Source organism: Lithobates pipiens, unplaced genomic scaffold, assembly GCF_037356315.1.
Source record: "Lithobates pipiens isolate NorthernLeopardFrog02 unplaced genomic scaffold, aLitPip1_a1.2 Scaffold_23, whole genome shotgun sequence".
NCBI lineage: Eukaryota > Metazoa > Chordata > Amphibia > Anura > Ranidae > Lithobates > Lithobates pipiens.
The window spans coordinates 88279795-88292211 of record NW_027507785.1 but is presented as its reverse complement, the minus strand read 5'-3'; the positions used below and the strand labels follow the sequence as shown (position 1 = coordinate 88292211).

General features: G+C 44.4%; 1 protein-coding gene across 1 annotated transcript in view; it reads left to right on the top strand.

The window, feature by feature from the left end:
• PXK (PX domain containing serine/threonine kinase like) overlaps positions 1 to 12417 on the top strand; it is a 152002-nt gene that overhangs the window by 73587 nt on the left and 65998 nt on the right. The window contains exons 5-7 of the mRNA XM_077451985.1: positions 6013 to 6090; positions 6178 to 6251; positions 9343 to 9417. Of these exons, the coding sequence (XP_077308111.1) occupies positions 6013 to 6090; positions 6178 to 6251; positions 9343 to 9417 (227 nt within the window). The remainder of the gene's footprint in view (positions 1 to 6012; positions 6091 to 6177; positions 6252 to 9342; positions 9418 to 12417) is intronic.

Sequence of the window (12417 nt, the reverse complement as noted above, 5' to 3'; positions counted from 1 at the left end):
GCACTTTGAATGACAATTGCGCGGTCATACAACACTGTACCCAAATGAAATTTTTATCATTTTTTTCCCACAAATAGAGCTTTCTTTTGGTGGTATTTAGTTACAGCTCGGAGTTTTATTTTTTGCTAAACAAACAAAAAAAGATGCAAAAAAAAAAAAAAATCATGTTTTAATAGTTTGTTATAAAATTTTGCAAACGGGTCATTTTTCTCCTTCATTGAAGTGCGCTGATTAGGCGGCACTGATAGGCTGCATTGGTGGGCACTGATGGGCTGCATTGGTGGGCACTGATGGGCTGCATTGGTGGGCACTGATGGGCTGCATTGGTGGGCACTGATGGGCTGCATTGGTGGGCACTGATGGGCTGCATTGGTGGGCACTGATGGGCTGCATTGGTGGGCACTGATGGGCTGCATTGGTGGGCACTGATGGGCTGCATTGGTGGGCACTGATGGGCTGCACTGGTGGGCACTGATGGGCTGCACTGGTGGGCACTGATAGGCATAGTTAAGGCGGCACTAATAGGCACAGATAAGGCGGCACTGATGGGCAAAGATGGGCACAGATAAGATGGCATGGATGGGTGGCACGGATACGTGGCACGGATGGGCACTGATAGGTACCACTGATAGATGGGACTGATGGGCACTGATAGTTGGCTCTGATAGGTGGCTCTGATAGGTGGCACTGCTGGGCACTGATGGGCGGCACTGCTGGGCGGCACTGGGGTGGAGCAGCTTTGAGGCAGATTGTGGGCACTGCTGGGTGGCACTGCTGGGTGGCACTGCTGGGTGGCACTGTGGGCACTATGGGCACTGCTGGGGGGCACTTACTTTTATTCAGGATGGCACTGCAGGGGGCAGGTGGGCACTGGCAGGGGGCAGGTGGTTGCTTGTATTGCTGGCCGTGATGGGGACTGATGTCCCCATCATGGCCGCCGGTGATGGGCTTTTTTTTTTTTCTCCTCGCGCTGACAGCGCGAGGAGGAATAATAGCCGATTACCGGCTCCGTTCTATCACATGATCAGCTGTCATTGGCTGACAGCTGATCACGTGATAAGGGGTCGGGATCGACCCCTTGCACGGATCGGTGATCAGGCGAGTCTCATGGACTCGCCGATCACAGAGCGCGCCCCCCTCAGGCCGCTCGTGCACGGGACGACGTCAATAGACGTGGTCCCGGAAAAGTAGGTCCGCGCTAATGCCGTCATTTGGCAATAGCGCGGATCCCAAGTGGTTAAATAAAACACAGACAGGAGCAGCTGTCATTAGGGAACCAGCAGGATTATACCAATTTTAAACAATTATGAGAGCAGCAGGAATGGAGGGGGCAGGCACTGACACAGGGGCAGACAGGCAGGACAGGGAGGGGGGAGGAGGACACAGGAGCACAGAGGAGAGGGCGGATGACAGAGGCATGTAAACTGACCATGGTGTCAGGGGTTAGCAGTCATGATGAACAGTGGTCAGTTTACAAACAGAGGGTAGAAACTGGCAGGATCAGCCAGGTATTTCAGGTGATACAGGGGACCAAATGACACAGCACAAGCACTGTGCTGTTATACATGCTTTAAAGGAGCTGGGTCCTTTTTTTTTTTTTGGGGGGGGGGGGTTAAACACTTTAAGGTTTCTTGGCTGTCCCTTGGCAACTCTAAGTTTAAGCTCCCTCCCATAAATTTTCTATAAGATTAAAGTCTGGAGACTGGCTAGGCCACTCCATGACCTTACTGGGCCCCTTCTTGAGCCACTCCTTTGTTGCCTTGGCGGTATGTTTTTGGTAATTGTAATGCTGGAAGACCCATCCGCGACCTATCTTCATTGTTCTAGCTGAGGGAGGAAGGTTCTCATCTAAGATTTTGCAATACATGGCCCCATCCATTGGCCCCTCAATGCGGCAAAGTCGGCCTGTACCTTTTAGCAAAGAAACAATCCCAAAGCACAATGTTTCCATCTCCATGCTTGACTGTAGGGATGGTGTTCTTGGGATCACAATCAGCATTGAGTCAAGTTAATGCCAAAGAGCTCAATTTTGGTCTCATCTGACCACAGCACTCTCTCCCAATGCTTCTCTGAATCGTTGAGATGTTCATGGCAAACTTCGGATGGGCCAGTACATGTGTCTTCTTGAGGAGGGGGACCATGCGGGCACTGCAGGTTTTTAATCTATGGCCTCGTATTGTGTTACCAATGGTTTGTTTGGTGACTGTGGTCCCAACTGCCTTGAGATCATTCACAAGCTCCACCCATGTAGTTCTGGGCTGATCCCTCACTTTTCCTCATGATCATCCTTGCCCCATGAGAGAAATCTTGTATGGAGCTCGAGACTGAGGGCGATTAATGGTAATTTTGTATTTCTTCCATTTGCGAATAATCGATCCAACAGTTGTCGCCTTCTCACCAAGCTTCTTGCTGATGGTCTTTTAGCCCATTACAACCTTATGCAGGTCTACAATCTTGTCCTTGACATCCTTTGACAGCTCTTTTGGTCTTGCCATGATGGTTAGGTTTGAATGAAAGAAAAAGATTCTGTGGACAGGTATCTTTTATACACATAACGAGTTGTTGTTAGGAGCACCTTCCTAAATTGGATTAATCTGTGTACCACATCAGCCAGTCTGTGGGAGCCAGAATTATTGTTGGTTGGTAGGGGATCAAATACTTTATTTTACTTACTGAACTGCAACTCAATTTCTAACATTTGTATCGTGTTTTTTTTTTTTTCTGGATTTTTGGTTGGTATTCTGTCTCTATCATTTAAAATACATATACAAATATGATAACAATTATAGACCCTTCATTTCTTTGTAAGTGGACAAACTTACAAAATCTGCAGGGGAATCAAATAATTATTTTCACCACTGTACAACAGTGTATTGACCATCAGGCGGATTGAAAAATTTGCTTCGCCACTGGCAATACAAGAGCCGGCATGCGTTCTAAGGACATGGAAGTGGTTCAGGGAGTAGATCCAGAAATGGTATGAGTGGCTCAATGCATTTTGCAGAGGCGCGCGTCACCATATGCACATCTGCTCTGGGACTGCTCGCGTGGTGCAAATTTTCTCTCTCAGCCAATAAGCTGTATTTGTCAGTGCTAATATACTTCATCTACATGTGCGTGTATAATCTTTATATCTTGCTTTTATATGTTCAATAAAACATACTACACCGAATGCCTCCCTTATTGCAGTCTTTTCTGGAGCACTTTATCCCAGTGACAGAGTAGGGCGGTGTTGGGAGAAGATCTTGTCCAAGACACCCCGTAGAGTTGAAATTAATTTCAATCCGCCTGATGGTCACCTTGCTGGATGTATTGCTTTAGTGAGTGTGAATTTTATAAGCTCGCGGTGGAGCACTTTTAATAGAAGATTTTTGCCACTTTTCAGACTTTTGAGCAACACGGTGTTTGGCAATACACTATTGCTTATCTGGACTTTTTATGTTTACACATCTCACATATGTGGCATCTGTTTAGTATACTTATTTCGTTTTTGGATTTGTTTTTGGTGTATAGGACCGCGCCTACTTTCCTTTCATACCCATAGAATAAAACAATTGTCATGTGATTGGGGTTTTAGACTCGAATCAACCGGGTATCATCTGCTCTGTGTCTAACATAGATAAGATAGATAAGATGTAGGAGGCGTTCACCGTTGGGTGAAACATATAAGCTGTTTTTATCTGATGTCACCTCATAGCAAATAAAAATTCCACACTTCGAGTTGCTGGCTTCCTATATCTTATTTGCATTTGGTGTAAGCGATTAAGAGGTCGCTAAAAGCCTGAGCACCGATACTTGCGGGACTTCTACTTCTTTGTCTAGCATGTTTTATCATATAATGGACAAATAAAAGCCAGCTGTAGCAGCTGCCTCTGATGTCTACACAGTCTACGTGCAGAGATGAAATACCTTGCTTTTATCAACACATGTTCTTCACATATTGCACAGAACAAAGGCCCAAAGCTTTGCTATAATGACAACTTTAGCAGATGTGACAACAGAGAGAAAAGGGATGTACAGACACCTTAAATAGGAAATTAACTCTGGAAGCTATGCCCATAAAAAAAGACAAGCAGAGGGAAAAAGGACCAGTATTACCTGTGGTACTGATCTTTCTCCATTAGTGACTTAAAGTGCAACTAAAGACAAAACTGTTTTTATTGTGCCTCTGTGATAACGTTAAGAAGATTTACCCCCTTCTATTGCTCCTGTTTACTGTTATCTTTGAAAGTAAAAGAAAAACTCAAATTTTGGATTGTCCCCAGAAAAATAATAGAGGGAAAATCTTCCAATGGGGACAGGAAGTGACGATAAATCTCCACAATGGGACACAGATGGCGGAAAAAAAATCTTACAGGGGTATAATCCTCCCTTGCTCTATCCAAAATGGGGAAAAAAGTGTTGCCTATAGTTCTACTTTAACATACATTATTCTGCACTGACTGTGTGGTGGTGGCCATCTAGGTAGAGGGAGGGTTTTTCTTCCTTTATGTCAGAAGTTCCAGGTAGCAGCACAGTTGTAAAAATTTTTACATTTCCCTCCAAATCTCTTGAAGCCTAGCAGTCAGAGGCAGCAGTACCTTAAATCTCACACTGCAGATATATTCAGCTGTAGGTACAGGAAGTGCATGTTCATTTTTATATTTATCAGGAGGGATCTAAGACAAAAGGTACATTTTTTTTCTGTATATATAGTACTGTATATTTTTTCAGGTCCACTTTTAGTTTTGTTTGGATGAGTAGTTTTTAAAACGACATTTTGTGTGCCTAGAAGAAAAAAAAAAAAGAACCTATAAGGCAAAGGCATAATGAGTATGCACCGCATACTAGCTCATTATGAAATACTTGCCTTAGAATGAAACCCCCACACTGTCTCCTGGTCACCGCCGAGGGAGCTGACATTTTGTCTCTGCAATTCTTCCCGGTTCAAGGCTCCGGTGCTGTGGGTGGCCGGAGCTGTGATGGCGTTACTCCCGCACATGTGCGCGGGAGTCTTCTTTCCAGCAAGGAACTCAGATTTTCCGCCAGCATCCATGCGCCGTGCGCCGCTGACGTCAGTGGCTGCATGCAAGGTGAATATCTTCTAATAATATCTCCTACCGTACAGGTTTAGGAGAGATTCATTTTACCTACAGTTAAGTCTTCTTATAGGCTTACCTGTAGATCAAAATGTGCTAAAGGGGTATACAACCACTTTAATAGTTTTTATGTTTTTTGTGGGGTTTTTTTTTTTTTTTTTTTTTTATCTGCTGGGGGGTTAAAACACACCTAATGATTTGGATTTTTCAGCTTGAGTTACCTGGAGTCTGTACATCCGCAGCTGCTTCTACAAAGGTGCCCCACTCCTGGGTTTTTAAGGTCCCACTGCAGCCATTTTGTTATAGATGAGGCTAGAGTGGGGAAAAATTAGGTCTCAAGAAACTCGAGAACCATGAAGTATGTCATAGGATTCTTGCATCTGTAGTACAGCTATTTGAAGCTACCAGGTGACACTATGGGGTTGGCTAGCGGGCAAATAGCACTGTGAAATTGGCAGTAAAGCACTGCTAAAAACAGTGGCGTTTTACCGCCGCTGCACCCAATCTGAGGGGAAGATCTGCAATCAAGGGAAGCGCTGCTGATTTTATCATCCAGTCATGTACAAGCAAAAATGCTATATTTTTTTTTTTTTCCTTGCATGTTTCCCTCACATTTACAGCGACTGTACTTCCAAGTGCACTTGCAGTGCAACATGAATTTGCTTTTAGTAAATAAACCCCTTAGTCTGTTTTACAACGAGATTGATGGGGCATTAGACTGCTGTAGATGCTTTCTATTGCCCTCTTAGGAGGTTGCAAAGTAAAAATTGAAATCAGGAGCATTCCTTGCCATTATCTAGATGGTGCTAGATTTTTGTCTTGGGAACATATTATTATGTTTTTAATTATACATCATAAGTAATAGGTAGCTATGAATAAGTAATAGGCTAAAAAAAAATGATAATAAATAAACGACTGTTTTATATTTGCACAGAAATTGCCTTGCAACAAGTGTCCATGTTCTTCCGATCAGATCCCAAATACGAGGTGATGGAGCCCCTTAAAGACATAGGTGAGATTGTGTATAAGAATCATCCATGTCTGAAATTCCTTCTGGCTCTGATATCTGTGGATCCCATCTTATGTTGTTTTCCCATAGGCTGGAGATTACGGAAAAGGTATTTCCTAATGAGATGTAAAAGTCAGCCTAAAGAGCATCTTGTGTTAAGCTGGGTAAGTGGATTAACTGTCCTTCCTGATTCAGTTAAACATGCTCTCCAGGCAAAATGTAAAATGAAAGCCTGAGAGCAGAGCTTATAGTACCCACTGACTAGTTGTGTGTTTTTTTTTTTATATATATATATATATATACAATGCCTTGTTCAGCAGTTTCTCTGTGGAGGTGGCTATCTTTGTAGAGGCTGGGTTTTTCCTCATGTCAGAACCTCCAGCGAGGAAATAATTAAGCAGCAGATTAGGGACATCTCCAAATCTTTTGGTCTTAGCAGTCAGAGGCAGCGGTGTCTTAGATCTTACACTGCAGATATACAACTATCGGACAGCAAGCACAGGAGGGCCTAGGCACACTCGCATACCAGGAAATGCATTGCTGTTTTTCACAAAAGGTATAATAGGATACTGCCTAGGCACAATTACCATTTCTATATGTTCGCTATAACGTAGCAAATCTACACTTTTCGGGTTCAGGACCACTTTAAGTAGTGAAAACTTGGGAAAAATTGTGTTGGGGTGAATTTTATTAGCACAGGAATACAGTGCTGGGAATTGTAAAAAAAAAAAAAGGAAAGTGGGGATAGAGAAAAAAAATGTCGGCTGGAGGAGGAGGAGGAGCAGAGTTAGGCATGGCATGGAGAAGGGATAATGTGCACAAGAAAGGAAATACAAATAAGGAAAAAAGAGGAAATAAAACCAAGAAGCACATGGGTGCACCACCTTCCTTTTACGTAAATTGTTTTTTATCCAGTACTGCAGCGCTCCACCTCACCTTTTTGTGATGATCCTGGAACATATCTGCTGATGATGCTGAAACGGTACCCTTCCTGCCTCACACAGAAAAATTCCAGTACTAAAAAAAAATCCAACCAGTCTGATTCAAACCTACCTTGAATGTTTACATTTTTATTTTATTTCAGTTACTTATATAGCGCCATAAACTTACGCAGCGCTTTACATATACATTGTACATTTACATCAGTCCCTACCCTCAAGGAGCTTACAATCTAAGGTCCCTAACTCACATTTATACATACTAGGGACAATTTAGATAGGATCCAATTAACCTACCAGCATGTCTTTGGAGTGTGGGAGGAAACCGGAGTACCCGGAGGAAACCCATGCAAGCACAGGGAGAACATGCAAACTCTAGGCAGGTAGTGTCGTGGTTGGTATTCGAACCAGTGACCCTTCTTACAGCTAGGCGAAAGTGCTACCCACTACACCACTGTGCCGCCCAGCTTAAATCTGATTAATAATGCAAAAATGCAGACAAAGGAGGAAGCTACAAAGCGTTATATTTCAGGAAGTACTCTCTTTCTGACCTTTTATGGCAGGGAGGTCAAACTGGTCTCCCCCCCCCCCCCCCAGCAGAACTACAAGCCCCATTATGTATCTGTCTGTGGAAGTAATGCTTGTAATGCCTCATGGGACTTGTAGTTGTGCAACAGCTTAGAGGCCCGCCAGGTTGACACCTGTGCTCTATGGGGTTGTGTGTGGTTATTCCAGTTTAGAGGATTACACAGAATTCAGAATAAGATACTTTTGACTTAAAATAAAAACATTAACACATTTGCTGTGTTTATCGGGTAGTATTAGTCACTCACTGAATAATTTCATTTGTTGTCTGAAAGTTAACTGGTAGTGGTGTCCACCCCTCCTCCATGACAGCTCCTCTTAAGCTGGCCATAGATCGAGATTCGGCCAGTACTGGATGAATTTTGTTCCATCTATGGGCAGGCTGGTTGTACTGAAATCGATCTATTGATCAACTTCAGTGCAACCAGCTTGTAGTTTTTGTTTTCGTTTTGATCAATGCCCACAGTTATAGCCGCCAGCAGTGATCATTGTATTTTGATAACTGAGAAACCTCCCACTGTCAGAATACAATTAGACAAGCAGGAGGGATTCATGTAAGGCAACACAGTCAGTGTTGATGATGGAAACAAGCAATTTTTTTTTTTTTTTTTTGCTTCAACCAGTGGTTGAAGAAAAGAAAATTGCATATTGTATGGGCCAGCCTTAACTTATCAGGACAGGAGAGATTAAAAGATCCACCCCACCCTCATCTCAGTGTTTTACCTGTCCCCATCAGTATAGAATATGAGAAGGTTATCCTTGTTGGTCCATGTTTTTTTATTATTTATTTATTTTTGAGCTCCTAGAGTTGCAGTCTTTCCATTTTTAAAGTTTTTAAGGATTACCTAGCCAATATGCTCTTCAGGTGATGATGCTGGTTTAAAAAGGTGGCCATACAGTCTTTATGTGAAAGGTATTAAATGAGGTGGGAGGAACAGACATTCATACGGCACTGCTCCAGACATTACGCCTCATGCAATCGCCATGGTCATCCTGGTTGCAGGCTCAAAAGGCATGTATTCGTTTGCTATTGAAGGACACTGATAAATAGAGAGCTTTACACCGCAATACTTTTTGTTGAACTGTCTGTTGTGCAAAAATGAATTGATCACAAGGATGCTTGATCCTTCTGATTAAGCCGGTAAAATTAGTTAAGTGCATGTGACCTCTGAGCGGGAACATACTTGTACATCGAAATCTATTTTTATTGGCTGGTAAAAGACATCGGTGTGTGGCTTTCCTTTCATTTATCCCAAATTACTGCTATTAACCTGTTGGATCCTTTACAGTTTACCTATCTCTGGATATACATTATCTGGTGACTGCAGTGAGCCGGTGGCATTACCTGTGGCTGGGTACCAGCATGACAGTACAGTAGCCATTAAAGTACAGATTACCTTGTGTATTATACACAATGTGAACCACCCGACCACTTGATCATAAAGTAACAGAAGTTATTTAACCATTTCAGCTCTGGAAGATTTCCCCCCATTCATGACCAGGGCACTTTTTACTAAATGGCACTGTGCCACTTTAACTGGTTAACTGGCAATTGTGTGGTCATGCAATGTTGTACCCAAACAAAATTTATATAATTTTTTTCACACTGGGTTTTGTTTTTTTTATAAACGAAAAAAGACAGAAAATTTGGAAAAGCGCAGTGAAGGGGAGGTTGCTTGTGTGTTATTGTCTGAATATAAAAGCATTGATATTGTTTCCTTATCTCTGGCAGGCTGATCTGGGTCCTGAAAAATATTTACAAGATAAAGATTTTCAGTGCGCGATAAAACTCATGCCATCGTGGTCTGTGAGTATACGCGACGCTAAATCTCCCTATTTATAAATCATTTGTTTTGTAGTTTGCAAATTTTTGTTTATTCAGCATGCATTCACTCCCTGCATTAAACATTAAACCAGTGCTCAATTTATATTGCCGTATAATAGATCTGGGCAGATATCTAGAATTGCAGATTATTATTTCACATATTTATTTCTTTAAAAATCCTGATATCCTATTTCATATTTATGTGTTTTTTTGTTTTTTTTCGTTCCATGTCATTATCCTGTTCCATCATGTTAAAATGAGGATTGTTGTGGGAGTGCCTGTATTATGAGCTGGTTGGTTGGTGGGGGGGGATTACTTAGGCAGGCATATGGGTGCGAGAGCTCAGAGTGAGTAGTAAATCACTGGCATTGTGATATTCTATAGAAGCTTAAAACAGTGGGTTTTGGGAAACCTCAAAACAGGATTTCAGATTCGGGCACCTAATTCCAGTCGATCAACCTCCCTTCATACTCCTATTCCCAATCGTCCAACAATTTAAATATTATGCTGTCACTTTGCTCTACAGCTCATGTGTCAAACACAAGGCCCATGGGCCGAATCCAGCTGTCAGGAAAGGTTCCACCCGCTGATGATACTGTCTGACATTTGACGTGCAATACTGGGGTCCACCAGCAGGTGTCTCCTGGCAGTCTGGAACTGCCTGGGGAGCCTTCCCCTGTTAATAGTATTATATGATCCTTGGGCTGCAGTACTGGCATCCACCAGCGGGTGGTTCCTGGCAGTGTGGGGCTGACATAATCTCCTACAATTAGGCGTCACCTGAGTAATTGCAGGAGGTGTGTACAAGTACCCGGCAGACACACTGATGCCTTGCCTTTGTATCTTCCTTGCGCTCTGAACCTGTGAACCTGTTCGTTTCCTGGACCCTGAGCCTTGTACCTGATCTGTCCTTCCTGTGACCCATCCATCCTCTCCTTGTCCTGTTTGTCTTCCATCCCCAGCTGCTGACCCCCGTTGTCGACCCTGGCCTGGCCCTGTTTATGATTCCGGTATTCCCCTTTAGTTGTATATATTTGTCTGTTACTATTTGTGGGTTTCTGTTGGTGGTTGTTTGGTTGCACATTACAGTATATTGGAGGCGGTTGTATTTATTCACTTATCTTAATAAATTATATATTTTCACCTTATCTGCGTTTGTTCCTCTGTTGCTGTCCACACAGCTCTGGTCACACCAGATACGTGACACCAGCCCTCCAGGCCATTTAATGTGGCCCGCAGCCCCAGGGGGAGGGTAGGAGTTGAGATGTGGACAGCCTGTAAAGGAGAGCTGAACCCTGCATACTGTGCATAGCACACCCCTTAACTCTGTACTCTGTATGTAGAAAGCTCCTCAACACTTCACTCTGTACACAGCATACCCCTGAACTCTGCACTATGTAACATACTCCTCAACAGTGTACTCTGCACATAGTGCATCCCTGAATCCTACACTCGGTACGTAGCACACGTCTGAACTTTGCACTCGGTACTTGGAGTACATATACATAGCTCATATCTGAACTGCGCACATAACGCACTCTTGGCATTTATTGTCCCTTTAAGATTCTTCCACTGTGCAATTAGGCCAGACCCACCATTCGATGCAGTTTGACAGCAGGGGGTTGAGTTCCTGCACCTATTCTCTGAGAAAAAAAAAAAGCCCTGCATAAATGTACAGTTGTGATCATAAGTTTACATACCCTGGTTTCAGAGCATAAAAACTTTTCTCATATCGTCTTCCAGGACAGCCTTTGAGATATAGGGCTCCTCCCTCTGGGACAGGAAACACGTCAAGCCAATTAAATAAAAGGTGTGGTCCTCCAGGCCCTCCTCAGTTTTTGTGTTTCCTGCCGGACGGGAAGGAGCACGTCTTGGAACTGGTAAGGGGAGCTCCTTCTCAGGGGTTTTGCCTGGGGAGAGCGCCTTGATGGACCTGGCCCTTAGCACCCCTCGGTCCGAACGAAGGGAGGAGAGGGTAGCTTTCAGTCCCCGCTGCCATTTAAACGTTCGGAGAGAACGGGACCCCGATACGCGGCAATCTCCCCCTCGGAGCGCTAACCGCTCGTACCTGTCGGTCGGAGGCGGCGGGAGACGTTCGCTCTACCGACCGGCGTTCGGGTACTGTGAGCGTTGCGTTCGTAAGGAACGCACGGCGTCGGGGCGGAGTTTTTGCGCTCTGGCGTACGGAAGTGGGAGAGACGCACTTCCGCCGGACTCGCGTCATCAGGGGGTGCCGCAGGACCCGTTCCAGTCCTTTGGGCGCGGCGGTGTGACTACAGGGTTGCCTGGAGCAGTGTGAAGGCTCAGAGAGACTGAGTGATACACAGGAACCATGGAGAGTGCGGTTGTGCAGGTGGACTCCGGTTCAACAGGCTCCAGTACCTCTCAGGTAAGCTTGGTGAGGGCAGACCAGGACTTACACTGGGGGGTGGGGGGTCACTCTGACCCGTAGTACCTTCCCGGGGTGGAGAACCTGCTGGTGAAGGGGGGCACTTCCTAAACAGACCCTAGAAGCACAGTGGTGTGGTCAGGGGTGGTATTTTAATGGGACCCTGTTTTTCTTTGTTTTTAGGTTAAACAGGACAGAGCCCAGATACCTTTACCCAGAAGGAAATGTGCCGTGTGTGGGGCTAAGTTAGGCACCGGTTGGGAGAAGCCGCTTTGCCCAGATTGTGTCAGTAGCCTGGTAAAAGAGGACTCGGTGGCAGCTTGTCACAATGTTTTAACATCCGTAAAGGATGAGATTGCATCCACCTTCCAATCTTTTAAAAACATGATGGATAGGATGCAGGGTCCTTCTGTCTCTTTACCCAGAGCCGTGAGTATGCCTTCCTTATCCGAACCAAGTCAGGAGGAGGAGGTGGATAGGGAGAGGTTATCCAGGTCATTAGCCTCCTCTAGGACAGAGTCTACTTCAGAATCTGAGGGGGAGGAAGAGGCCATTAGATCAGCCAGATACAAGCTGTCTTTGGATGATGTGGG